At 38.6% G+C, this 27842-nt stretch overlaps 1 protein-coding gene across 11 annotated transcripts in view; it reads left to right on the top strand.

The window, feature by feature from the left end:
• The window catches only part of N4BP2L2 (NEDD4 binding protein 2 like 2), a 60826-nt gene that overhangs the window by 23716 nt on the left and 9268 nt on the right, over positions 1–27842 (top strand). For 2 of the 11 annotated variants that reach the window (XM_073795027.1, XM_073795029.1), the window contains one exon: positions 6221–6282. The exons of 7 other annotated variants lie outside the window; for them this stretch is intronic. In XM_073795027.1, coding sequence (XP_073651128.1) covers positions 6221–6282 — 62 coding nt within the window. Of the gene's footprint in view, positions 1–56; positions 5587–6220; positions 6283–27842 lie in introns of those variants that run through there. 2 more of the 11 variants (XM_073795028.1, XM_073795026.1) reach the window with 2 other exon arrangements.

Below are 27842 nucleotides of genomic sequence, written 5' to 3'. Positions count from 1 at the left end.
TAGAGAAAACTATAATTAAAAAAAATTTTTTTTACCATAAATTAAATCCCTCCCAGGGACTTCCCTGGTGGTGCAGTGGTTAAGAATCCGCCTGCCAATGCAGGAGTCACGGGTTCGAGCCCTGGTCCGGGAAGATCCCACATGCTGCGGAGCAGCTAAGCCCGTGCGCCACAACTACTGAGCCTGCGCTTTAGAGCCCGCGAGCCACAACTGCTGAGCCTACGTGCCACAACTACTGAAGCCCGTGCGCCTAGAGCCCATGCTCTGCAACAAGAGAAGCCACTGCAATGAGAAGCCCATGCACTGCAACTAAGAGCAGACCCCGCTCGCCGCAACTAGAGAAAGCCCGCGCACAGCAACAAAGACCCAACGCAGCCAAAAAATAAATAAATTTATTTAAAAAAAAATTACATCCCTCCCTGCTTAATTAAACTATACATGATCTGGCCCTTGGCTTCTTCCCTGACCCTGTCTTGTACCCCTCTCCTCTTCATTTACTACATTTCATCTATACTGGTCTTTTTGTCTGTTCTTCAGATATGCTAAGCTTATTCTTGCTTTAAGTGCTAGCTGTTTTTTTTGCTCTGTATTTTTTCTGTTCTTCCTATGCCTAGCATAGTTCTCAACATTCAGGTTTCACCTCACATGTCACCGCCATAGAGAACCTTCCCTGACTATTCCAATCTAAAATAAAGCAACCCCACCCCTGTCACTCTGTTACATTGTCCTGTTTTGTTTTCATCATAGTAGCTATTAGTAGTTGAAGTTATCTTTTTTAATACTGATTTGTTGGGAGTCTTTTGAAGTAGAATATAAGTTCCATGAGAACTTGTTTATTTTGTTCTTAGCTCTATCCACAGAACCTAAAGCAGTGCCTGTAATACTGTAGGAGCTAAAAAATATGGACTGAATGATTTTATACCCATTGCTTCTATTAATAGTATTACTCCCCAAAGGTGTTTTCTTCTTAAACCTGTCCTCTGCTCTCCAGCCTATATACTTAACTGCCTACCTGACTTTTCTACTTTTAAGCCTGAAAAGTTGAACCTGTGATCTTCTCACTTGTCTATGGAACTCCAGGATTTTTTTTGCATAGCAAATGGATCTACCATCTATCTATTTTTGCACACCAGATACTTGAGAGTCTTCTTTGATCCCTCCTTTCCCCCTTCATATTGTCCATCAACTGGGGTCTTTGAATTTTGCCACTTAATTACCTCTTGAATCTCTCCATTTTTGACTGCCATCTTTCTAGTTTGAATTATCATCTCTTCCTGAGACTGGGGTCCCCACATCAGTACTTGCTCTGTTCTAGCCCTTTTTCTCCACAATCTAACAAGACTGAAGTATAATGTACATATTAAAGAGTGCTTAAATTATAAGTGTATATAGCTCAACAAATATTCATGAAGTGAACATATCCATGTAACCAGAATCCTGCTCAAGAAGTAGAACATTACCAGCAAATTAGAAACCCTCAGTGCCCCCTCCTTTCCAAAGTGATCTTTGTAAAAGGAAAATATGATCATGCATAAAACCTTTCAGGTGCTTCCCATTGCTGTTAGAATAAAGACCAAAAACCATAATGTGGTTGATGTGGCCCCTGCTTTCCTATCCAACCTCATGTTTTGTTACTCTTCCTACTTTCTGTTTTCCAGCCTTACTGGCCACCTCTCAGTTCCTTGAATGTGCTGTTTGTTCCTTCTTCCTGGAAAGTTCTGTGTGCACACACCCCTTCCATACTCATCCTTCAGATTTGAGCTCTTCAAGGAAACCCAAATTTTTGGACATAGCAGGCTTGGTGAGGTCCAAAATATATATTATATGCTCTCATGTACTTTTTCTTTATTAATTTGTATGAGTGTATGATTATTTCCCCTCCCTTCATTTTTAAGCACCATGTGTCAGAGGTTGTTACCATTGTATGGTCATCAGCACAATGAAAAAGCAGTATTCAGTATTCATACAACAAGTGAATATGGGTAGTCTCAGCTTATTCTGGGCTGAATTGTGTTCCCTCAAAATTTCATGTGTTGAAATCCTAACCCCCAGTATTTATGATGTGACTATTGTTAGGATATAGGACCTTTAAAGAGGTAATTAAGGTAAAATGAGGTCATGTGATTGAACCCTAACCCAATATGATGGTGTCCTTACAAGAAGAGGTGATTAGGACACACACAAAAAGGGAAGACCTTGTGACAACACTGGATGAAGACAGCCATCTACAAGCCAGAGAGAGAGGCTTTTGAAGAAACCTACCCTGCTGACATCTTGATCTTGGACTTCTAACCTCCAGAATTGTGAGAAAGTTAATTTCTGTTGTTTAAGCCACCCAGAATGTGATACTTTGTAGCTTTGGCAAACACAGATTTTGGTACTGGGAAGTGGGATGCTACTCTAACAAATAACCTAAAAATGAAAAAGTGGCTTTAGAACTGGGTATGGTAGAGGCTGGAAGAGATTTGAGCTTCATGTTAGAAAAAAGCCAAGGTTGCCTTCAGCGATTGTAGGTAGAAATATGGACGTTAAAGGTGATTCTGGTGAGGGTTCTGGGGCGGTCAATAAGGCTTCTGTCACTTTAGAGATAGAGCTATATGATCATGAACAGAGTTTGGTAGAAATATGAAAAGGGTGCTTCTGGTAAGGTCTCAGATGGAAATGAGCATGTTATTGGAAACTGGAGGAAAGGCAGTCATGTTATAAAGTGGCAAAAAACTTGGTTAAATTGTGTTTCAGAGGTTTGTGGAAAATAGAACTGGTAAGTGATAAATTTGGATATTTAACTGAGATTTCTAGGCAAAGTGTTAAAGGCATGGCCTGGTTTCTCCTTGCTCTTATAGTAAAATGCAAGAGGACAGAGATAATTGAAGAAAGAATCGTTAAGCAAAATGGAACCAGAAACTTGAAGATTTGGCAGTTCTCAGCCTATGCATGTTGCAAAAAATTAGAAAGTATGTTCTGGAGACAACATCAAGGCAGTTGCTAGACAACCATTTGCTAAAGGGCGTATGGGCATGTGACTTATGGATTCATTAAACTAACTCAGCGAGACCAGAGATGGGGATATGGCAGCAGAAACACTGCCAGCTTGGACTGAAAGAGACAGGACAGGATGATGAAGGAAGGCTGTCAGACTTCTGAGATTCTACAAGACAAGTCACTAGAGCTATCTGTGGTGATCTCCCGTAAGCATATGTTGTCCTGCAAGAAAAGACTAGAATGACCCTGAAGGCAATTCAGAGGTTGGCAGGGTTGCCATTGCCACCATGGGATCAGAGCCCCAAGCCTGAGGGAGTGAGGCTACCACCTTGGTCAGCCTGGAAGGCAGGGCCTCTAGCCCAGTGGACCCAGAGAACACAGCATGGAGCCAAAGATTATTATTTATTATTAAAGATTATTCTTCAGCCTTAAAATATAATGGAATTTGCCTTATTGTAAACTTGCTTGGGACCCATCATCCCTTCTTTCTGATTTTTCCCTTTTGGAATGGGAATGCTATCCCACCATTATATTTTGAAAGCAGGTAAGTTGTCTAGAGTCACAGGTTCACAGCTGGAGAGGAATTTTGCCTCAGGATGAATCATATCTCAAGTTCACCCATACCTGGTTTAAATGGTATTTAGATAAGATTTTTGGACTTGATGCTAGAATGGGTTAAGACTTTGCAGGCTGTTGGAATGGGGTGAATGTATTTTGCATGTAAGAAGGACATTAATTGGGGGGCGCAGGAGAGTGGAGTGTTAATGGGCTGAATTATGTCTCCTCAAAATTTGTATGTTGAGGTCCTAACCCTCAGTACCTCAGAATGTAACTGTATTTGATGACACCTTTAACGAGGTAATTAAGATCATATGGATGGGCTCTAATCCAATATGACTGGTGTCCTTATAAGAAGAGAAGATTAGGACACAGACATACACAAAGGGAAGACCTATGAAGACACTGGCGGAAGAAGACCATCTACCAGCCAAGGAGAGATGCCTTAGAAGAAACCAACGCTGCAGACACCTTGACCTCAGACTTCTAGAATTGTGAGAAAATAAACTTGTTTAAGCCACCCCGTCTGTACTTTGTCACAGCCCTAGGAAACTAATACGCAGCTATTATACTAGCTAGTTGAGAGGGACTTGTGAGCCATTTCCTTCTCTCTTCTGCAGTTCCTTTATGTGTAAAATGAGGGCATTTGACTGGATCAGTGGTTCTTAATTTTTAATTTAATTCAAAGCTTTCTGAAAATGGAATGTGTTTCATTAAGAAATGTATAGTGGGTCGCCTGACACTGTGAGTTGTTCACAGCGCAACCGAGTTCCATGTTTCAGACTATACCTTTGAGGTACCTCAGATTGTCATGAAGAGCAGAAACCACTTTTAGTAGAGCACAGAGTGTTATTTTATTTTTATTATTATTATTTTTGGGTTGCGCCAGGTCTTGGTTCCAGAAGGTGGGCTCCTTAGTTGTGGCACACGAACTCTTAGTTACGGCATGCATGTGGGATCTAGTTCCCTGACCAGGGATCAAACCCGGGCCCCCTGCATTGGAGTGCAGAGTCTTATCCACTGCGCCACCAGGGAAGTCCCTAGAGCACAGAATTTTAAATTCCAGAATTTGAAGAAAAGTTGTAGTTCTTGCAACTTGGGCAAGTCACTTAATTTTCTGAAACTTTTCCCTGTAATTAAATGAGAATACCTTCTCAATCTATAACAGGGTTATTGGATGGATTAAGTGAGCTGAGTAGGTTAGAATTTCAGCTGAAGTAACTCATGTGCTGGCCTTGAAATTCTGTTATTTTGTCTGCCTTTTGATGATTTCACCTCTTTATACACTAGGGATGGGCAGAGAAGGAAACACCAACTGGTTGATTTTTATACTAGTTAGAAATGCTAGGAGAGATCTAGAAGGATAAAGCTTGATTTTTTGGTTATTAAATTTATCAAAGATACTCATATTCCTTATTAGCATAAGCAGTCAGGAATTAAGCTGTGTAATACCTCAAAACAATTTGTGATAATGCATGTGCTTTTTTGTTATGAATACTGGCACTGTTTTTTCACCTGAGTGGTATGGGCTGTTGGTATGATCAGGTCAATTTGATATTCTCATTTTTACTGACAAATTTGGTATGATTAGTTTCACAGAGCAGACCACACGAACCCATTTCTTTAAAAGAAAAAACTTTTTTTTTTGTTTTAATGTCAGGTGTAATAAAAGTAAGGAGCCTTTCCCCACCACTCTTGGTTTTCACAAAAACATTTTTCCTCTTGTTTTTCATCATGACTTCTATGTAATGTTCACGTGACAATATGATATCAGCTTACCTGTAGTTATGTGACACTGTTAGTTAATTGCACCCTAGGCTTCTATGAAATGAGTCATTCAAGATGGGAACATCAGTTTAAGTGGATGTCAGCTTTCTATTTTTATAGTAGTTAGGGAAGTAACAGAGTTATCAACAAGATTCAGTAGAAAAAGGGGAAGAAGGCGTATGGTGGAGGGTCAGAGAAGTAGTTTGTAATATTTTAAAGTATAATTACTAGTGTCTCATCTGTTTATTATTTTATTTTAATAAATTTATTTTTATTTAATTTTGGCTGTATTGGGTCTTCGTTGCTGCGCGCAGGCTTTCTCTAGTTGCGGCGAGCAGGGGCTACTGTTCTTTGCAGTGCGCGGGCTCCTCATTGCGGTGGCTTCTCGTTGCAGAGCACAGGCTCTAGGTGCACGGGCTTCAGTAGTTGTGGCTCGCGGGCTCTAGAACGCAGGCTCAGTAGTTGTGGTGCACGGGCTTATTTGCTCTGGGGCATGTGGGATCTTCCCGGACCAGGGCCCGAACCCATGTACCCTGCATTGACAGGCGGATTCATAACCACTGCGCCACCAGGGAAGCCCTGTTTATTATTTTAAGTGATAGTATTCTGATTTTTTAATAACATAACATTCTTCTTGAATCACTTCTTAGATTATTTTTTACTCTTACAGTGACGTAGAAGAAATTATTATATTTAAAAACAACTATAGAAGAATGAGGTTCTCTGGAGGCAGTATAGCTAGCAGTCAATGGAGAAAGGAAATAAGAAGAAAAAGCAGCTAATCAGGTTTTAATTGGTTAAATAGTTGGCTGTTGAGACTTTCTAAGTAAGGTGTTGATAAACTGCTGTGGTGTGGAAGTAATGTGGAAGGTTCAAGAAATGGTGTTTGGTCATATGAATTCTCCCCTTACAGGAGCTGCATTAGACCTGCTGAAGGCACAGAGCACATAGTAGGTCTCCAGGACAGAAATTCAGGTGAGCATCTTGCCCAGGGCGGTTAAAAAGAGCCATAGTAGGTCTTAACTAAAAGTCTCAGAAAACACCAGAGATTCTGCTGAGGACACAATATATTCAGTCCACAAATATAAAAGAAAAACATAGTAAACTGGGAGACAAAAAGAGTCAGGGGCCAGGATCTGAAATGGAACTGAGTAAATAAGGTTGGGTACATACAGGGATGTTACTAGGCCATTGCCATGAGTGGTATGGAAATACTAGAGGCTTGCTTTACTGGTTGTTACACTGTATCATTTCTTGGTGGGGGATGGACCGATTTTAAGGTACAATATTGTACTAAAAGCTTCCTGTTTGCCTTTCATACCTTGAACAAAAGTTTTATCTTGATTGTTCTTGAAAGGTGTAGAGGTGGAGGCGGGAGGTCGGGATTGGGAGGGGAGAGAGTAGGCTTGGGAAAATTCCCACAATTTACTATGGCTCTTTATCTTAGGTTGTCAGTACTTGGCCAAAGTATAAAGTAGAGGACTGGAGTTCTTGGAGGCCAAGAATAGTGTGAAGTACCTGATGGGTATAAATTGGAATTGAGGCTTGATAGTATTGATGAAGAAGTCTTCTAGCATTTGGCAGTCATGAGAAAATGGAAAGCATGGAAAATAAATAGGGCTTTCTCTCTGAATTGTCTTGCCTAGTGTATATCAGAATGATTTATGTTCTTCCTAAGGACATCAGATGTATCTTGACTCTTGGGACAATCTACACAGATACATAATAGAAGTACTCAGTGCAGTGAGAAAATAGCAGGTGTAAGCTGTAGTTACTAGGAATGGAATGGTGTTTTCTGATTGGAGGAATGTGGTTGAGAAATGTGAACCAGTAGTGAGAAGGGGCAGTAAACTGTTTTCTGCATGAATGTGTAGCAGTGGCGTTACTTTTCCACAGTTCATTTACTAGATTGGTAGTCAGTAAGTGAAATGTGGAGGACGAGGTTCAGGGAAAAGTGGGATTTAGTAGGGGAGAAATAGTATGGGGAAAAGGCCTGTAGGCAGTAGTAACTGAATGGTCAAAGTCCCAGAGGAAGGAAACAGTAATGGATTTATTCATGCATGTATATATTCATTCAGCAGTGTTTCATGAGTGCTTACTATGTGCCAGGCATTGTTTTAGGTGATAGAGATAGATCAGTGTGTAAAACAAAAAACCTCTGCCCTCCTGGCATCAGGGTAGGGAAGCAGACTAAATCAATAAACAGGTATCTAGTCAGTCAGATGATAAGTGCTATGGACAAATTTAAGCAGCATAAATGGGGCAGGGAGGGTGGGGCTTAGTGGAATGGCTACCACTTTACTTGAAGTGATCAATAAAGGCCTAACTGATAAGGTTAACATTTGAGCAGAGACTTGAAGAAAGTGAGAGAGTGAATTAGCAAAGAGAAGTGAGGATGGAGCATTCCAGACCAAGGATCCTGTGCTTGGTGTGGTTAAGGAATAGTAGGATGTCCATTTGCCTGGAGCTAAGTGAGCAAAGGGCAGAGAGAAGAGAGAGTCAAAGAGAAAGAAGGAACCAGATAATATGGGCCTTGTAAATTATTGAAGGAATATAGACCTTTACTCTGCTTGAGATGGGAAGCTGTTGGAGAGTTTTGAGCAAGGGATGACATGATCTGACTTGGGTTTTAAGATGCACAGTCAGTTCTGACTGCTGTCTTGAGAATCACTTTAGAGGACAAGAATGGAAGCAGGGACTAATTAGATGACTCTTGGAATAATCCAAGTGAGAGGTGATTGTGACCTCAACCAGGGGATAAAGGTAGAGGTAGTGAGAATTGTTGAAGCTAGAGCTGGCAGGATTTGCTGAATAGATCAAATAATGAGTATGAGAGAGAAAGATGATGGAGTTACAGTTTACTAAGATATAATGTAGGAGGAGCACATTTAGAAGGGAAAACAGGTGTTTAGTTTTGGACATGTTAAGTTAAAGGTGCATTCTGGATATCTGAATGGAGATGTAGAATATGTAGTGTGTTCAGAGTTCATGGGAGAGGTGTGTTCAGAGTTCATGGGAGAGGTCTGGGATGGAAATACAAATTTGGATGTGGGTGGGAAAGCAGGCTTTTCATTGTTGGAGGAGCATAAAATTTGGTGTATAGTGTAATGGGAGATAACTCCAGACACCAGCACTTTTCAATCTTGTCCACATTATGACACACACAGAAAACAGAATCTGTAGAATTTGCTGGAGTAAATGGACCAGGCTACTCTTCCCAAGGCTTCTGGTCCTGGGGCTCGGGAACTCCACCTGCCACAGGCTCCATTCAGTAGTCTTAATCTGTCACCTGTTCGAGGCGTTGCCAAGCACACTAGTTAGAAAGCTCTACTCTAGAGAAGGGCCCAGGAGACTCTGAAAACACAGTGTTAATGAACTAAGACTTTATCTTGCAGAGAATGGGGATCCCCGAAGAGATGTAAGATCACCAAGTATGTTATTTAGTCAAGCTTTTTTTTTTTCTTGATTAAAAAAGGGCTTGTTTGTCTGTAATAAGCACGAGTCCACTTCAATTTGTATGGACTCCTCACCACACCCTTACTTAACCCTGCCTACTTTAAGTTGGGCTGGCCTGTCCAAGTCTTGGGCAAGAAGAGTGAGAAGTCACTATCAGGTTAGAACCCATATTCTTAAGGTAGCTGATAAATTCAAGAGTTGTTGTCCTTGGAATACACTCTGAGATGAGAGGTCATTGCAGAACGGCTCTTGAATGTGCAGTCAGAATTTGAGGAATTTAGTGGCATGTCAGACCCACCCCTTGGCACAGTCAACAAGTGTCTTTGTCTTCCTCACCAGGGCTGAGTCTCAGATATGTCAGCAGGGTGGGCAAAAAGCAGAGGTAGCCTGGTTGCATAGGCCTTTTTGCAGGGATAATGTGCAAATTATGTAATGGTTGTTGTGGTGGGCCAGTCAGCTAGCTGGCACATTTGCTGTCTTCCTAGCTGTCTCAGTCAAAACCCTGCGGTAGCTGCAGTTCCCACAAGTAACCAGATGAGGGCAACTCTGGGGAATCGATGGTGAGTGGTCGCAGCCTTTTGGTCAAGGGCTCAGAAGGGCCCCACCAGGTGTTTGCTTGCTGGGGTGTCATTGCCACTACTACTGATAGCTCATCTGCCACTGTGTTCCAGGCCAGCTCCGGCAGAGGGGACATGAAGGAACAGGAGCTGGCTGGCTGATTGCTGAGGTGGCTAATGGCGGTCTGTTCCTTGTCAAGACCCATTTGAGTTTCCCAGGGGTAGGAAAGGCAGGCAAAGCACAGGCTAGCCCTTGGGAGTCCCTGAAGAGAGCCAATGGCAGTGTTCAAAAGGCACGATTTGGGGGGAGTTAATTACATATGCACCAACCAGTCATAATTGAGACTGGTTACTATGCTAGAGAGGAAACCTATGGGTCCTTTTGGGTGCCAAGTCCTTAACCTGTTACTTGATGGTCAGTGGGAGGTGGCAGGGAGGGTCTGGCGAAGGGGTTGGACTATGAATTAGGAGGGAGCTCAGGATACTATATGCTAAATGACGCAGAAGAATTTAAGTATTTTAACAAACTGTGTGTGGCCACAGAAGCACACTGACTGATTACTTCAGCCCTTTGAGGTCTGAGACTCATGGCAATCTTTACAAGTATAAGAAAATTGTACGGTTTCTCCAGTTTTCCTTTAATTCTCCTCTGGGATAGGTAAAGTCTCAGACTGAAACAAGAGTACCAAGTATTAGGTCAGTAGCACTTTTCTCAGCTCTGCTATTTGCTGGCATTGGTTGGAGACTAGAATTTGCACCCCTACTTTCCTGGATACAAGGAGTAGAGTGTGGCGTCTCACTTGTACACGTTGAATTAGTGGTAGATGTGTCTCTGTGGCTGCCCATTTTAGGGACAAGCCTGAAAATTTGTGCGGGGAGGTGAGAGCAAATAGATTTGGTTGAGGTTCTGGTCAGACAGGTTAGTGATAGACCACAGCTAAGGCAGGATATTCTTCTCAAGGAAGCCAGGAGTGGAAAAATGCAGGAGTGTTCAAGCCAACGTCTTTGGAGAACTTGGAAGACCAATTTCATTCATTGTTTCCAAGGCTGAAGAGCTTGGGAGTCCTAGAAGGGAATGTGAGAAAAGCCACAGAGAGAGGAAAATTCCAAAACCATCATAGCACACAGTACATAGAATCTCTGGCATCCTTTTCAACTACTTAATTCTTTGAAGTGTTGGGTATGTATATGTATAAAGGTACAAGCTCCAAGCCTTTATATTGATGAATGTAGAGATGGTGTGACACATCTTTCTGTATGTAGTTGACATTTATATAGAAAATTAATAGAAATTATGCAGAAAATGAGACAAATACTGTACCTGGAAATCTAAAATGTGTATGTCGGAAACAGATGAGAAAGTATCACTGATAATTATTCTGGTAGGATTAAAGGAGAAGGAGAATGCTGTGGAGACTTCAAGCAGTAAGAAATTGAGCAGGGTAGGTTTGAGTACATTAGAGATGGCTGATTGGGTGTGAGAAGGGTTAAAACACATTGCTTCTAAGTATAACAAAACAGCTACAAAGATAGTGTAGTGAATAGAATACTACAGTCACTATCAAGAAATTAGAATCATTGTTTTCATACTACAGTTTTGTTTTGTTTTGGCTGAACCCCAAGGCATGTGGGATCTCAGTTCCCCGACCAAGGATCGAACCCCCCTCGCACCCTCCAGTGGAAGCACAGAGTCTTAACCACTGGACTACCAGGGAAGTTCCTCATACTACAGTTTTGTGACCCATTACAAGTTGCTGTCCCAGTTCATGACTCAGATATTACATATAAAGATAAATGTCTCTTTGTTTTCTCATGAATACTGTGAATATTAATGAGATGCTATTTATGGCATACTGTGGATTCTGCAAAAAATAACAAACATTATACATATTTTTGGCAGAATATTTAACATGTTTTAAAAAATGGGTTGTTAGGGCTAAAAGGGATTTATAGGACATCTAGCTCAAATCTCACATTTTATGAAAGAGGAAATTAAGGTCCTAGGAGGTGAAATAACTTACCACCTAAATTCAGTGGAAAAACTAGAACTAGCATCCAGCACTCCTGGCTTTCAGTCATTTCTTTCCTTTACCAAAAATCATCCCAGTAAGTATTTATGGTGACTAATATTAGCTTGTAATGTTTCAGTAGTTTATCAGTAAGTGAATCCTTGGCAGTTGCAAATTGGCTACCCAGAAAAATTCACAGAGATTCTAAGGCGGTTATATGAAAGTTGGTTTCCTACTGAATTTATATATCAAAAACAGCATAAAGCATCATTGAAGATAGGCTCAGTTTTAGGACTTGCTTGACTATGTTTAACATTTTAATAAGAAACCTTGACAAGAGACTTTGCTGTAATTTGGGGGTAGGGATGGGGCACTTACCGAACTCAGCAATGCTTGGCATCTGAGTTCTTTGTAAACTATTTTGTTGAATGATTGTAGGGATATTGGCTGATAATAAAAGCCTAAGTAAGACCCAGGTCATGTACCAATTTAAAACATGAATGTACTGTACATAGGTAAGGTTTTCCTCACTTTTACACACCCTAAAGTTAACCCAGTCCTACATGCGCAACACAGTGATGCACAGGATAGAGAAGTGAAAACTGAATCAAAGAAGTCAAGCTGTATGCTGCCTGGAAGTCAATCATCTCTTAAAAAAAATCCAGAAGTCTACAGAAGAGTGGCATTGTCTGACCTTTATGGCCGTAGACTTGAACCCACTTACAGATTCAACTTTTTAGACAGTTTCTCCTTTGGAACATAATACTAAATGGAAAAAATAAAGTCATTGGTGAGGTACAGGAATGCAGCCAGCCAATCACAAAGGTTGTACAGTCTGCAACTCCACTGGCACCATATATGCCAGGGTCCTCTTAAGCGATAGTATGTCATGAAACAAGGGACAACTGCAGGCAGGAAAGTAAAAGATTTATCGGTGTACTCTGAAGCATGACTTGAAACCATGCTACTGAGCTATTGACATGAAGGAGGAAAAAGCAGTGGTTAGTATGCTGTACAGCTTTCACAGGTGGGAGCTGCTCCTTCTGAGCTGTTCAGTAAGAAAGAACTCAGTCACATGTGACTGACAGGTATGCAATGAGGACAGTCATCCAAAGTACACAGTGTGGAAATGATCTGTTGTGCTTGCACTGTTTTTTTGGATACACAAACTTGGATATAAATTATACATTAAATAATTCAAGCCTGACCTAAAATTCATACAGGAGGTGAAACAACAGTCACAGTCCTTTTTATTCCTAATGCCCTTCGTAATCTACTTAGACAGCTTTGTATGCATCCTTCCGGCTCCTTTTGTGTCTGTGAAACACACACATGCACACGTACATACACATGATACATATTTACATTAATTGAGGCTCTACTGTGTTCCAGATTTTGTGCCAGATGCTTTTTCACTCCAAACACAAATACAGGAACAGTTCACTCATTCAGTAGTCATTTCTTCATGAATGATGGAACATGGCTAAAATCTCAAAAGATTTAAGAAAGGGTTTCCTGATTTGCTAACGTAGATGTCACATGCTCTCTACACACACCAAGTCCTTATGCAGTACCTTTCAAAAGTCTGTTTCTGAGGCAATTTACATTTTTTTTTTTTGTACAAAACCCAAATGAGGCTATTTTAATTGTTTCCCTACCACAGATATTTTAGCAGTAGCAGGTGGTAGTAAAGTTGGGGCAGTCCTAGAGAGAGTAATATAGATCTGATAGCCTGAAGACATTTGAGGATACAGAAACACTATAAAGTGCAGGTAAAAGAACTTGAAAAGCTTTACTACAGTGGGGTAGTTTAAAAGAGTAGCTCCTACACATTTTAAGTCATTTAAGGTGTAACTATAGATCAGTATAGTAATGGTAACTTATTTACAGTGACAACATGTGGAAGGCAGAAGTTTGTTAAAAACATCTAGGGGCATCAACCATTTTCCAGTGAATGGAATTATTGATGTCTGTCAAATGGCTAAGTTGTGTATGGTTTTTGCTAGAAAATTAGGGCTACAAAAATGCACACATTTTGTTGCTTTTTGTCAGTGCTTTCTATTTGCATAAATGATGGGCCTAAAAATAAATCCACAATTTTAAATGTATGAAATTTTAAATTTGTACTTATGAGACCAACCCGTTTTGGAAAGTTTTTTAATTCTTAGAGGGCATGATACTTTTTTCTTAATTTCATGTTTGAAAAGATTTTTGAATGTAGTTACTGTATTCGTTTTAAAACAACAGCTGTGACTTTTAATTTATTTTTTATTTTTTAAAGTATTTTATTGTGGTAAGAACATTTAACAGGAGATCTACCCTCTTAACAGATTTTCAAGTGTACAATACAGTATTATATATAGGCATGACGTTGTACAGCAGATCTCTAGAGCCTATTCAACTTTTTTTTTCCTTTAAAATATTTTTTATTTAGTTTTTAATTACCTAAGTGGTGCATATTCCAGATGATACAGAAATGTACACAGTTAGGATGGAAACTTTCCCATCAGCTGTGACCTTTAAATGTGTTAAGCATGTTAACTTGGAAAGTTGTAGCAGATTAGGGCTCTCTTTTTTTTTTTTTTAAGAAGATGTTGGGGGTAGGAGTTTATTAATTAATTTATTTTTGCTGTGTTGGGTCTTCGTTTCTGTGCGAGGGCTTTCTCTAGTTGTGGCAAGCGGGGGCCACTCTTCATCGCCGTGCGCGGGCCTCTCACTATCACGGCCTCTCTTGTTGCGGAGCACAGGCTCCAGACGCGCAGGCTCAGTAGTTGTGGCTCACGGGCCTAGTTGCTCCGCGGCATGTGGGATCCTCCCAGACCAGGGCTCGAACCCGTGTCCCCTGCATTAGCAGGCAGATTCTCAACCACTGTGCCACCAGGGAAGCCCCAGGGCTTTCTTAATAGTGCCTGGTACTAATGGGATTCACTAAGTAGGTGTAAGTTTGTGATTTAAAAAAAAAATTTATTTATTTTTGGCTGCATTGGGTCTTCAGTGCTGCGCTCGGGCTTTCTCTAATTTCGGCAAGCAGGGGCTACAGTTCGTTGCGGTGCCTGCAGGGTTCTCATTGCGGTGGCTTCTCGTTGCAGAGCATGGGCTCTAGGCACATGGTCTTCAGTAGTTGTGGCACGTGGGCCCAGTAGTTGTGGCTCATGGGCTCTAGAGCACAGGGTCAGTAGTTGTGGCACGTGGGCTTAGTTGCTCCGCGGCATGTGGGATCTTCCTGGACCAGGGCTCGAACCCGTGTCCCCTGCATTGGCAGGCGGATTCTTAACCACTGTGCCACCAGGGAAGCCCCCTAAGTTTGTGATTTGAAAGGGTGTTAGCTTCCTTTTCGAGCATAGTATACTAATGAGTTCTTACTTTAATCATATTAATTTCTGATAAGAAAACAGACATGTTGAGCTTAAACAATTATAGAATACATGTAGGAAAAATAATTTTTGAAAATTTATCTTTGTGTTTTGGGAGTTTAAAGTAACATCTTTTGAAAGTGCTAAATAAGGCAGTAGGCATAATGTACATATGAGATTGTGCCTTGATATCACAAATCTCATTTCAGGCTTAGGACAAGAAGTAAAATGAAACACGCTTCATAATACATTTCTCTTTTCCTGTAGTTTTCAGAAAGTCATTTTGTTTTAGTATTTAATTCATTGCTTTTCAAATCTGTCAGAGGTAGACCTTTTGGGGGGATATGTGAAAAGACTTCTTTTACAAAGTAATATTTCTTTTTTCCATGTATGCAAATTCCATAATGAATGACCGTTTCAATTAGGAAGGACTTCTAGTAGGTTAATGACACTTTATGCAGTTTTTTTGTTGTTATTGTTGTTAACTTCTGGGGGTTTTGTTTGTTAGTTTTACTTTTTCCCTGTTGATTATTGGCTTAGCTGCTTTGTAGCCTGAAATTACTTTGACATGACTAGTCAGTCAAGAGAAATTGTTAATAATTTCAAATTACTAGAAATTATTCCATATCCACAGAAATTGTCTCCCCTTTTTATATTTGGTCTGTGCTTAGGATAACATGAGCAGGATTAGTCAGGTAATAATAGTGATGTTGGGATCTATGAATTCTTGTAATTCATGACCATGTAATTTGTCATGATGAGTGGGGGGAGCAGTACTGCATAGTGTTTAAGAATGCAAACTTTAAATGCTAGAGACCTCTGCCACCCACCAGATGTTTGGGGAAAATACTTAAATCTCAGTGTCTCTATCTGTAAATTGGGATTGTTAATATTATCTATCTCATAGGGTTGTTATGAAGATTAAATAAGGTAATACATGTAAAGCATGTATAGTAAGCACAATGAGGAAGAATGTTGATATGATTTATGATTAATAACTGAGTAAGAAGAGTCATTTGGGACTCAAAGAATATCAAAAAGAAAAAGCAGCACCCTGACCCTTTTCCCTGCAAAATTCCAGACCTATAATTCTCTCTTCCTGGGTTTGTTTTGTATTTTCAGGTTCTGAGCCACTGTCTTAGGGACACAGGCTTCTCTTCAACCATGGAAGCATTAATATGTCGCAGTTGAGGCCACTGGAGAAAGTGTTTTCCTGCTCTAAGCAGGGTGAAAAATGAGGATTTACTCTAGTTACAGAATTAAACATTGCATTTCCCACAAATTGTCTAAGTCACGAATATGTGACTCAGAGAAAAGCAACAGCTTCCACCGTTAACCTAGTGGTAAAATTACTCACTCAACAGCACCTCTAAGTCACAGGCACTGTTCTAGGTACTGGGGGATAAGCTGGGAGCAAAATGGACAAAACTTCACAAGAAGTCAAAGACAAGTCAATCATACGGTATGTTAGCTGGTGATAAGTGCTAAGGAGAGAAAGAGAATAAGTAGTGCCTGGCTCAGGGTAAGGGTGCATGTGTTGAGGGTGCAGAGGGAGGCATGGTTGCAATTTTAAATATAGGGGGCAGGATGGGCCTTACCTGAGAAGTGCCATCTAAGCGCCTTAGTTTTCCTAATTTTGGTTTAAACAGCTATTAAGAGAATTTTGGAACAACATAAAATCCAAGCCAAAGTATTTTAGTGTTAATTATATGACCACATAACAAATAAATTATATTTAGCCAACTATTTTTCTTAGTGAATAGTGGGTATTTGTGAAGTAATGCTGTTAGTGTAAATTATTGTTTCTTAGCAGTGAAAATGAACTGCAAGTATTTTTTAAAAAGAATTAGAATTGAAAAAGAAAAAAAGAATTAGAGTTGTCCAAATCTCGGCAATTAAATTAGACTTGTAATAGAGAGAAGAAATGTAATTGATAGAATTGGAGTTAATGTGTTAGAATATTGAACTCATTTGCCTTTTTAATCATGGATTTTATGCACACAGCAGTGTGATCTTGTCAAGGGAAAATAAAAAGGCTTTTTTGTATTTGAAGCAATCTCTTTGCAGTAATGAGAATTTACTTGAAAACGTGTTAGAAGATTTGGAAATGAACTACTTCCCTTGGGGAAGTTAACTTTCAGGAAAAGGGTGATTTTTATCTAATATATCTTAAAATATATGCTGCTTTTTCTCTATACTTTTTTAAAAAATTTGACTAAGGGTGGGCATAATGAAATCAATATACTTAAGAATAAACTAGATTTTAATTTTGAGAACTTGCAGTTATTATTGGCAGTAATAAATTTAAAGCGTTATTATTTCAAAGTGCAATCTTGAGAGCTCACATGATAGAAATAGGAAAATTAATGCAATACGCTATACTGTAGTTTGAATTGGAATTATTCTTGTTCATGACTGTTGAAAATGTAGAGAAGTCACCAGATAATACAAAAGCTTTTTTTAGAAAGTGGGTGTTAACAATAACTGCTGAGTCTTACTAGCTAGAACTGAATTTGCACACAGGCTTTTTTGTGTGTGTGTGGGGGTTAAGTATATGTTCATTAATCAAAGCTAATGTTCAATAAATCCATAAGTGTATTTATTATTCTAGAGTGAAGCTTAAATGTTGGGAAAACACATTTATATGTATTTTTTCTTTGTTTTGCCTAATTTGTTTACTGAAGAAAGCCTTTATTTATTTATTTATTTTTCTATTAAAAAATAGTACACCTTCAGTGTAGGAAATTCTGGACACACAGAAAATCACAAAGGAATCAACCCCCATAGTTCACCACCATTAATATTTTGCATATTCCTGTGTTTTTAAGTCTATATATGTGCATATTTTAAAACATGTAAATATACAAATACATCAGACCTCTATTATTCTGAGATTTACAATTTTGACAGCTGTATAGCATAATGGTTGAAAACATAAGCTTTGGAATCCGAGAAACTTGAGTTTAAGTCTAACTTCACATATTTTTAATTATGAGAACTGGGCAAGTTTCTAAGCCTCAGTTTCTTTATTTATTAAATGGGGACAATTTAACAGATCGTAAGTTGTTTTTAGTAAGGATTAAATGAAATTTTATATATGTATGACTTAACAAATATCTGCCCCCATAGCAAGTGTATAGGAAACATGAGCCATTATTGCTGTTTTCTATTTCAGGTTTGTTTTTTTTTTCACTTCAATATGTTGTGAGCATTTTCACAACCTCAATCTTATTTTCCTGAATGATATTTCCTACTGTATTAATTCAAATTTATTATCTGAATATTTTATCTTTTACTTTTAAATTTTTAATTAAAATAATGACTTACATTAACTTTAGTTGTAACTGTAATTACTGATTGGATATAAAAAAGGTTTATATTCAAATTTTTTTATAAATTTATTTATTTTTGGCTGCGTTGGGTCTTCGTTGCTGTGTGCAGGCTTTCTCTAGTTGCGGCGAGCGGGGGCTACTCTTTGTTGTGGTGCATGGGCTTCTTACTGCAGCGGCTTCTCTTTGTTGCAGAGCATGGGCTCTAGGTGCACAAGTTTCAGTAGTTGTGGTGCATGGGGTTAGTTGCTCCGTGGTTATGTGGGATCTTCCCAGACCAGGGCTCGAACCTGTGTCCCCTGCATTGGCAGGTGGATGCTTAACTGCTGCGCCACCGGGGAAGTCCTTAAAACATACTTTTGTCACTGCAGATGGGGTACATAATTTAGACATTTTCTTGAGTTCCAATTTCTCCACGTTATTACCCACACCTGTTATTGTCCCTTTTTTGTATTATAGGCCTCCTACTGGGTGTAAAATGGTATTTCACTGTGGTTTTGATTTTGCATTTCCTTGATGTCTAATGAGATTGAGCATCTTTTCATGTGCTTATTGGTCATTTTCGTATCTTCTTTGGAGAAAGGTCTATTCTGATCCTGTGCCCATTTTAAAATTTGGATTTGTCTTTATATTATTGAGTTGTAAGAGTTATTTATGTATTCTGGGTACAAATTTCTTATCAGATATATAATTTGCAAATATTTTCTCCCATTCTGTGGATTGTCTTTTTTTCACTTTCTTGATGATATCATTTGAAGCACAAAACTTTTTAATTTTAATTAAGTTCAGTTTGTATACTTTTCTATTTGGTTGCTTGTGATTTTGGTGTTCTCTAAAAATTCACTGCTTAGTTCAAGATAATGAAGATTTACACCTATATTTTCTAATAGAATTTTTATGGTTTTAGCTCTTATATTTAGCTCTTTGATTTATTTTGAGTTAAATTTTGTTTATGGTGTGAGGTAAGGTGCAACTTGATTCTTTTGTGTATGGATATCCAATTGTCCACCATTTGTTGAAAAGACTCCTCTTTCCCCATTGAACTACTTATCAAAAATAAATTGGCCATAGATATAAGGGTTTATTTCTGAACCCTCAATTCTGTTCCATTGACCTCTGTGTTTATCTTTATGCCAACACTACACAGCCTTGATTGCTATAGCTTTATAGCAGATTTTGAAATTAGGGCGTATGAGTCCTCCGGTTTTGTTCTTTTTCAAGATTGTTAAGGCTATCCTGGGTCCCTGGAATTTCTATATTAATTTTAGGATCAATTTTCCAATTTCTACAAAAAAGGCTGGTGAGACTTTGACAAGGACTGCATTGAATCTGTAGATCAGTTTGGGGAGTATTGCCATCTTAACAATACTGTATTTTCTGATCCATGAACATAGGATGTATTTCCATTTATTTAGTCTTCTTTAATTTCTTTCAGTAATGTTTTGTAGTCTTCAGAGTACAAGTCTTGTGCTGCTTTTGTTAAATTTATTCCTAAATATTTAATTCTTTTTGATGATATTGTAAATGGAATTTTGTTAATTTTCAGAATGTACACTGCTAATGTATAGAAATACAATTGATTTTTGTATATTGACCTCATACCTTGAAACATTGCTGAGGTAGTTTATTTGTTTTTTAGGATTTTCCTTAAATTCCTTAGGATTTTCTATATATACAATCATATCTGCAAATAGAGGTAGTTTTACTTCTTTCTTTCCAATCTGTGTCCTCTTTATTTCATTTTCTTGCCAGATTGTGCTGGCTAGTGCCTCTAGTACAATGTTAAATAGGTATGGTGAGAACAGACATCCTGTCTTTTTTCTGATTTTAGGGTGAAACATTCAGTCTTTCACCAGTAAGTATGGTGTTAGCTGTGGTTTTTCATAGATATCCAATATCAAGTTCAGGATGTTTCCTTCTGTTCCTGATTGTTAAGTGTTTCTGTTACAAAAGAATGTTGGATTTTGTCAAATGCTTTATCTGTATCAATTGAGATGATCCTGTGGTCTTTGTACTTTATCCTATTGATACGGTGTATTACACTAGTTGATTTTTGGATGTTAAACCAACCTTGCATTCCTGGGATACATCCCACTTCGTCATGATGTATAATCCTTTTTATATGTTGCTGGATTCAGTTTGTTAGTTTATGTTTTGTTTTGTTTTTAGTTTTTTGCATCTATATCCATAAGTTGTATTGGTCGGTAGTTTTCTTATCTTGTGATGTCTTCATTTGCTTTCGGCATCAGAGTGGTGCCAGCCTTATAGAATGAGCTGGGTTGTGTTCTTTCTTCTTCTGTTTTTTTGAAGAGTTTGTGAAGAATTGGTGTTTTTTCTTCCTTATGTAGTTGATAGAACATTTAAAGAAGCCCATTGAAGCCGTTTGGGCCTGGTCTTTTCTTTGTGAGAAGTTCTGAACATCTTTTAAAATCTAGTTTGCTTTCCTTTCCAGCAGTTGTTCCTTTACTTTGAGAACTTTTCTTCATCTTTTCTTTTGTGGATGAAAAAAAATGACCTTAATCTTACTTGACAAGAATAATAATTGTGTTTACCACTTTCAAAAGCAAACAAGCAAAATAAAAACAGTATGAAAGTAGGAACAAAGGAAGTAAAGAAAGCAAGCCATATATTTTCTTTTTAAAATATAATTTAATTTTTTTTTTGGCCACATTGTGGCATGCTGGATGTGGGATCTTAGTTCCCCAACCAGGGATTGAACCCGTGCCCCGTGCAGTAGAAGCATGGAGTCTTAACCATTGGACCACCAGGGGAGTCCCAAGCCATATATTTTCATTAAATGTTTTAATGGTTAACCTGTGAATAAAATAATGTCATTTTATTGCATTGAATCAATAGGTCATTTTGCTTTAAAGTCAAAAATCTCACAGCCAGGGGCTTCGCTGGTGGCGCAGTGGTTGGGGGTCCGCCTGCCGATGCAGGGGACGCGGGTTCGTGCCCCGGTCCGGGAGGATCCCACATGCCGCGGAGCGGCTAGGCCTGTGATCCATGGCCGCTGAGCCTGCGCATCCAGAGCCTGTGCTCCGCAACGGGAGAGGCTACAGCAGTGAGAGGCCCGTGTACCGCAAAAAAAAAAAAAAAAAAAAGATATTAAATATAGCTCCCTGTGTTATACAGTAGGTTCTTGTTGTTTACCTATTTTGTATACAGTGGTATGTATCTGTTAATCCCAAATTCCTAATTTATCCCTGCCCTTTCCATTTGGTAACCATAAGTTTGTTTTCTATGTCTGTGAGTCAATTTCTGTCTTGTAAATAAGTTCATTTGTATGATATTTTTAGATTCCACTTATAAGTGATATCATATGATGTCTTTCTCTGACTGACTTGACTCAATAATGATAATCTCTAGGTCCATCCATATTGCTCCAAATGGCACTGTTTCACTCTTTTATGACTAATATTCCATTGTGTGTGTACACACACACACACACACACACACACACACACACATCTTCTTTATTCATTCATCTGTTGATCGACATTTTGGTTGCTTCCATGTCTTGGATATTTTAAATAGCGCCTTTGCTCTTTTTTTAAATCCAATTGTTTTTTGTTTCTTTGTTGTTGAGCTTTAGGAATTCTCTGTATATTCTGGATATTAATCTTTTATCAGTTATATGATTTGCAAATATTTTCTCTTCTGTTGGTTGCCTTTTTACTAAGTTAATATTGTCTTTTTTATTTTTTATTTTTGTTTGTTTGGTTTTTTGCGGTACACGGGCCTCTCACTATTGTGGCCTCTCCCGTTGCGGAGCACAGGCTCTGGACGTGCAGGCTCAGCGGCCATGGCTCACGGGCCTAGCCGCTCCACGGCATGTGGGATCTTCCCGGACCGGGGCACGAACCCGTGTCCCCTGCATTGGCAGGTGGACTGTCAACCACTCCCCCTTCCCTCTCCCTACTGGTAACCTTTAGTTGGTTCTCTATATCTTGAGTCTGCTTCTTTTTGTTATATTCACTAGTTTGTTTTATTTTTTAGATTCCACATGTAAGTGATATCATACAGTTTTGTCTTTCTCTGTCTGACTTATGTCACTTAGCATGATACCCTCCAAATCCATCCATGTTGCTACAAATGGCAAAATTTCATTTTTTTTATGGCTGAGTAGTATTCCATTGTGTGTGTGTGTGTGTGTGTGTGTGTGTGTATGGCACATTTTCTTTATCCATTCGTCTGTTGATGGACATTTAGATTGCTTCCATATCTTGGCAATTGTAAATAATGCTGCCACAAACATTAGGGTGCATGTATCTTTTCAAATCAGAGTTTTTATTTTTTTGGATATATACCCAGGAGTGGAATTGCTGGATAATGTGGTAGTTCTAGTTTTAGTTTTTTGAGAAACCTTCATACTGTTTTCCATGGTGGCTGTACCGATTTGCATTCCCACCAACAGTGTACCGGAGTTCCCTTTTTTCCACATCCTTTCCATCATTGGTTATTTGTGTTCTTTTTGATGGTAGCCATTCTGACAGGTGTGAGTTGATACATCATTGTGGTTTTGATTTGCATTTCCCTGATGATTAGCAATGTTGAGCCTCTTTTCAGGTGCCTGTTGGCCATCTGCATGTTCTCTTTGAAAAAATGTCTATTCAGTTCTTCTGCCCATTTTTTTTTTTTTTTTTTTTTTTTTTTTTTTTTTGGCGGTTTGCGGGCCTCTCACTGTTGTGGCTTCTCCTGTTGCGGAGCGCAGGCTCCAGACACGCAGGCTCAGCGGCCATGGCTCACGGGCCCAGCCACTCCGCGGCATGTGGGATCTTCCCGGACCGGGGCACGAACCCGTGTCCCCTGCATCGGCAGGCGGACTCTCAACCACTGCGCCACCAGGGAAGCACTCTTCTGCCCATTTTTAAATCGAGTTGTTTGGGTTTTTTTTTTTTTTCTTGATATTGAGTTGTATGAGCTGCTTATATAAGTTGGATATTAACCCCTTATCAGTCATATCATTTGCAAATATTTTCTCCCATTGAGTATTATCTTTCGGCTTTGTCGACAGTTTCCTTTGCTGAGCAAAAGCTTTTAAGTTTAATTAGGTCCCATTTGTTTCTTTTTGCTTTTATTTCCTTTGCTTTAGGAGACAGATCCAAAAACATATTGCTACAATTTATGTCAAAGAGTGTTCTGCCTATGTTTTCCTTTAGGAGTTTTATGGTTTCCAGTCTTACATTTAGGTCTTTAATCCATTTGGAATTTATTTTTGTATGTGGTGTTAGAGAGTGTTCTAATTTCATTCTTTTACATGTGGCTGTCTGGTTTTCCCAGCACCACTTATTGAAGAGACTGTTGTTTTTCTCCATTGTATATCCTTGCCTCTTTTGTCGTAGATTAATTGACCATACTGTGTAGGTTTAAGGAATTTCTAGTTTCTGTTGTTGAAAATTGGAGAACCCAAAGAAATCTTATAGGTTTTTATGACTTTTAAGTAAACTTCATGGTTATCCTGACTAAACCTAATTTGATAACAGTCTTTTAGTACTTTATCTTTATTGAGTCACTTACTTCAATTTAATTTTTATAGAAACTTTCTTTCTTGTACTCATATTCTACTGATTGACATAATGTTTAATCAAACTATAAAATTATAGTACCATTATGATAAGTATAAACAGACTTGGGAAAAACTCACCTGACTGCTTGTAAATATGCAGCCCTAAATAATGGGAGCAGAAATGTGTAGTTGTACTAGAGAGCAGCCATCTAGCTGCAAGCATTTTGTATGTCATTGGCATTAGTTATTCTACTCTACAGAGGCGATGGAAAGAATTTGTCATTGGTTAGGTAGAGGTCATTTAAGGGCATCTATATTAATCTTTACAACTCTGCAAGAAGGTGGTGTTATCTCCATTTCAGAAGGGAGACCTGATTTGCCCAAGATCCTACTACTAGCTTATTACTGAACCAAGAGGACCTAGGCCTGGATTATTTCAACCACAGTCATTCCATAAAGCTGTGAGACCTCTCTTTTATAATCTGTTATTTTAATTGAGTTTTACTTCATGTATTGCCCATGCTTCATGAATTAGTGTATAGGCCTCTGCAATAAGAAATAACGTTTCTGGCTCCCTTAATTATTTTCCTGATGAAGAACATTAAGCAATAACTATATATATATATATATATATATATATATATATATATATATTTTTTTTTATCCATAGCAGTCAATTTTGGCTTTATCTGGATGTTCTCTCACCTTTGTCTTCAGGTCACAGTTCACTTGGTCAGGTTAGCTTGTCTCTTAGCAACACTACCTTTCTAATTCTTAAAAAGTGCACTCCCTCTGAACCCAGGAGCTTGGATTCTAAACCATTATCTAAAAAGCAAAATCTTATTAATCAGAGATATGTTACCATTCGTTCTTTCCTTATTTCTTCCTTTCTTTTCTAAAGCTACAGCCCATGCGTCCATCTCTTCTGGTTTCTTCTCCATGACTAACTTACATTTAGTGATGCTTCTTCTCTTTTAATGGTGCCATTCACCCCTAAGTGAATCAGCATGAGTGAGACATAGGTTTGATGAGCCTTTCACACTTTATAAATACATAAATACATCTATTGATTAGGCACATCCAATGTATACATTCTCACAGAAGTTGTCACCACCATCACTTCTCTTATCTCCCAAGTGCTTCACAAGTCCCTGTTACTGCTTTGTTTTTTCTTTCCAGAAGTCCTGTTCCAAGTACCAGAACAAGTGTGGTCACTATATAGAGCTTCCATGGTGCAGAACTAGAAAAAGTCTCTGACACACTTCCTTATAAAGTTAGTCTTCGGATTTTCATACTTCTTGGCATTGTATTGTATTTTTAATTGAAATTCCAAGCCTTAAGACTTCTTTGATTAACTCTTTTAGCAAACTGCCTTAATAAATTGCGTGATCTCCTAGATTCTAATAGTTATTTTTTAAGCCACCTCGTTCTTTCATGATCCATGTTAAATTCTCTGCAGGCATCATGAGTTTTCATCACTGGCAGGTCCTTTCTCAAAGTAGCTATCAGATTGTAATCCATTTAAAAAACATAGGAACCCTTGAGGAGTGTTAGAGAAGCCCTCATCTTTTCTACTTTCTAAATTCTGCTATAGGGACAGATTAATTTACTGGTTAAGACTCTGAGCTGAACTTTGAGGCAATTGATTTAGCAGCGCTCTCTCCAAACCCCTACCTTGTACAGGCTTCTGTGTATCAGCAAATGGCTACTTCATCCCTCTGATTGTTCAGGCCAAAATCTTTGCACTCATGCTTGATTATTATCTTTTTCTCATACTCTAACCAATTTGTTTTCAGTTCCTGCTTGTCTTTCCTTCAAAATATATCCATAATGTGATCACTCTTCACTACCTCTATCCCTTGACAAATGAGTTAACTTCAGGAGGAGCCCCTTGTGTCCATTGGCCTAAGTTAATAGGCCACCTACCCTGGCCTTCCCGTTGGTCATATAAAACCTTGACATAAAGTTCAATTAGGGAGATGAGTCCTGTTCCACACTACCTTCTCTCACTTTCTGGTGTTATTCCTTGTTTGCTTTCATACAGAGGGAGAGAGAGAAAAAGAAAAAAGTCTCAAGACACTATTAGGGTAGTGATAGTAGGAGTCAGGGCCCAAGAGCTGCTTCCCTCAAAAGGACTCAACTCTTGCCAGCATAAACATCTCTGTGTTTGTGCACATGTGAGAATTTGAAGATGAGAGGAGGAAGAGGAATTTGAAGATGAGAGGAGGAAGAAAAAGAAGGGAAGTGTAAAATTCTCCTTTTTAGTTGAGAGGCAATTTTGTATAATGGTTAAAGAGTATAGACTCTAAAGCCAGTCAGTCTTGGTCTGAATTGTGCCAGTAGCCATGTGACCCTGGGCAAATTCTTCTTTTTTCTTTTTTTCCAGTTTTATTGAGAAATAATCGACATATATCACTGTGTAAATTTAAGCTATACACTATGATGGTTTCATTTACATACATTGTGAAATGATTACCACAATAGGTTTAGTTAACATCCATCAATTCTTATAGATACAATAAAAATAAAAGAAAAACGTTTTTCTCCAGTGGTAAGAACTCCTAGGATCTACTCTCTTAACAACTTTCCTAAATACCATACAGCAGTGTTAACTATAGTCATTGTGTTATACGTTAAATCCCTAATACTTATTTATCTAATAACTGTAAGTTTGTACCTTTTGGCCACATTCCTCCAATTCCCCCTTATCCCAACCCCCGCCTCGGGTAACCACAAATATATTCTCTTTTTCTATGAGTTTTTTTGTTCATTTTGTTTTAGATGCCAAATATAAGTGAGATCATACAGTATTTGGCTTTCTCTGTCTGACTGATTTCACATACCATAATGCCTTAAAGTTTCATCCATGTTGTCACAAATGGTAGAATTTCCTCATTTTATATGGCTGAATAATAGTCCATTGTATATATATACCACAACTTCTTTATCCATTCATCCATTGATGGGCACTTGTTTCCATGTTTTGGCTATTGCAAATAATGCTTCTGTGAACATGGGGTACAGATACCTTTTTGAGTTAGTGTTTTTATTTCCTTTGCATATATCCCCAGAAGTGGAATTGCAAGATCATATGGTGGTTCTATTTTTAATTTTTTGAAGAACCTCCATGCTGCTTTATATTGTGACTGTAGTTGGGAAGATTCTTCAGCTTCTCTTTGTTTCAGTTGCCTTTTTGAGTTGGGGGTAAAACTAGCATTTGCCTTACCACATATGGTTATTGTGAAGATTAGGTAAGTTAGTACATGTAAAGCAATTAAATAATCTTAACATATAGTGAGTGTGCACTAAATAGTTTTTTTTTTTAAAGCCAATTTTCAAAGTAGCATTGTGAACCTTGTAATTCCTGGTGGCATAAGGAGCTATAAACACTTTTATGATGAACCATATCTAGGAACCCCATTTCCATAGATTAGAGTTCTCCTTCCTTGTGCACTAGAGAGCTGTTTAAAGGGACAGTGGCTGCACATTAAGTGCATTCAAGTCCACAGAGTCACCAATCCTGGAGTGAGTCTTAAGTCCTTAGTATTTTACCATTTAGGCCAACAAATAAAGCAACAACAAATTCAGCTTATTCTTTTCCTCCTTTCCCTGCAACAGGATGGTTCATGTTTGGGTGAAGAGAGTGGAGTTTGTTTTTAGGATGACAGACTAGTCTGCAGTATGCATTTTATAACTGTGACTGCACTTTAGACTTCAACTAGACCTTTCATTGGAGTCAGATAGAACTGACCATGAAGGAGAGTTACTGCCAAAGTTGACATTCTTTACTCGATATTCTTTTTATAGATACCATCTTAACTGCTTCTCAGTAATTTACTGTTTCTTAATGTTCTTCTTTTTAAAAAAATTTTTAAATTTAATTTTTAATTGAAGTGTAGTTGATTTACAACCTTAATGTTCTTTCTAAACCAACATCCAGGGATATATAAACAAGGGCAGCAGCAATTAGTTGACAAAGAACAAGGTATTCAGGGGTCCTGACTATTGAAAATTGCCCAGCAGCATGGGATGGAATAAACCAGGCCAGAGGCTGGGGCAATTTTCTTTTCTTTTTTTTTTTTTTTTTAAAGAAGATGTTGGGGGTAGGAGTTTAGTAATTTATTTATTTATTTTTGCTGTGTTGGGTCTTTGTTTCTGTGCGAGGGCTTTCTCTAGTTGTGGCAAGTGGGGGCCACTCTTCATCGCAGTGCGCAGGCCTCTCACTATTGTGGCCTCTCTTGTTGCGGAGCACGGGCTGCAGACACGCAGGCTCAGTAGTTGTGGGTCACGGGCCTAGTTGCTCCGCGGCATATGGGATGGAT

Source organism: Tursiops truncatus, chromosome 18, assembly GCF_011762595.2.
Source record: "Tursiops truncatus isolate mTurTru1 chromosome 18, mTurTru1.mat.Y, whole genome shotgun sequence".
NCBI classification, from domain to species: Eukaryota; Metazoa; Chordata; class Mammalia; order Artiodactyla; family Delphinidae; genus Tursiops; species Tursiops truncatus.
This window is presented reverse-complemented; position numbering and strand designations above follow the sequence as displayed.